At 46.6% G+C, this 1,164-nt stretch overlaps 1 protein-coding gene across 2 annotated transcripts in view; it reads left to right on the top strand.

Annotated features, from left to right (window-relative positions):
- The window catches only part of IQCA1 (IQ motif containing with AAA domain 1), a 182,471-nt gene continuing 181,307 nt past the window's right edge, over window positions 1-1,164 (top strand). For both annotated transcript variants that reach the window (XM_011980286.1, XM_011980285.1), the window contains exon 1: window positions 1-104. In XM_011980286.1, coding sequence (XP_011835676.1) covers window positions 94-104 — 11 coding nt within the window. In that variant the 5' untranslated portion in view covers window positions 1-93. The remainder of the gene's footprint in view (window positions 105-1,164) is intronic.

Below are 1,164 nucleotides of genomic sequence, written 5' to 3'. Positions count from 1 at the left end.
CCTGGTAGTGCCCTGACCCCTGCTGCCACCGTCCTTCAGAGAGCAACGGAAGAGCTTCCCGGAGGGCGAGGAAAAGAGGGAAAGTAGCCAGCAATGTCGAACACGTAAGTGATGGGCTCCCAGCCACAGCTATGGGGTGGGCTTCCCCAAGCCAGAAGGTGGCTTGCTTTCTGCTTCTCTTATTTTCTTTTTTCTTTTCTTTTCTCCTCCCCTCGCCTCTCAACTTCCCTCCTCTCTCCCACTTTTTTTCCTTTTAGGAAATTCATATATGCCTCGGGATAGAGTATCTGCTTCTTGCGAGCAAGGAAGATCATATGCGTGGATCTCCCCCTCCCCCACGCATCCCACCACCCCATGGGGATGAGCTCCCGGTCTTCCCTATACCCGCCAAGCCCTTAGGGGCTATTGCTGATAAGTCATTTTGTCTGGGGTTTTTTTGGTTAATCTTTCACAGTAGTAAATACGTTGCTTTGTGAAAACACCTAGGTCCTGAAATTTAAGTCTAGAAAGATCTTGGGAAAGCGTTATTGTCATTTGCTTTTCACCACCTCGAGTGGCAGTGATACTGAAAGGAGTGTGTGCCTAGCACTCTGTCGTTTACACAGCACTTGCACAAAGTTACCTCATTTGGTCTTCATAAGAATAATTTCAAACAGGTAGTACAGGGCTGACCCTGTGGACACTGTTCTAACTGCTTCACAGCAACCCTGTAATGTACGGGCTGTTGATACTGTTATTTCCATTTTACAAATGAGGGAACTTGGGTATGAAGAGGTGAAGTAGCTCACACAGCAAGTAAACAGTGCCAAGGCAGGCACTGTAGCTCCAGCCTGCACTGTTGCTATTACACTCCCTATTTTTCTAGGCAAGGAAGTAAGAGCAGAGAGGTTAAAGGCTTGCCAGGGTTTGGGAGTGGGGAAGATCAAGAGTTCTGTTTAAGACCTATTGAGTTGGAAGTGCCCATTGGACATGACGTGGAGATGAAATAGCCAGTTAAAATAGCCAGTTAAAATATTCAGATCTTGGGTTCAGGAGCAAGACCCACGTCTGAAATATAAACTTGCTCGCTGTCAGCCTGTGATGGTCTTTGTGAGACATAGAATGAATATTAATAAAGAAGAGGTTTATTATTATCCCAGCCTGGGATCATCCACAGTAAGGCAG

The sequence above is a fragment of the Mandrillus leucophaeus genome, unplaced genomic scaffold, assembly GCF_000951045.1.
Source record: "Mandrillus leucophaeus isolate KB7577 unplaced genomic scaffold, Mleu.le_1.0 Scaffold21, whole genome shotgun sequence".
Taxonomy (NCBI): Eukaryota; Metazoa; Chordata; class Mammalia; order Primates; family Cercopithecidae; genus Mandrillus; species Mandrillus leucophaeus.
The sequence above is the reverse complement of the archived record's forward strand: the minus strand, read 5'-3'. Positions and strand labels throughout refer to the sequence as shown.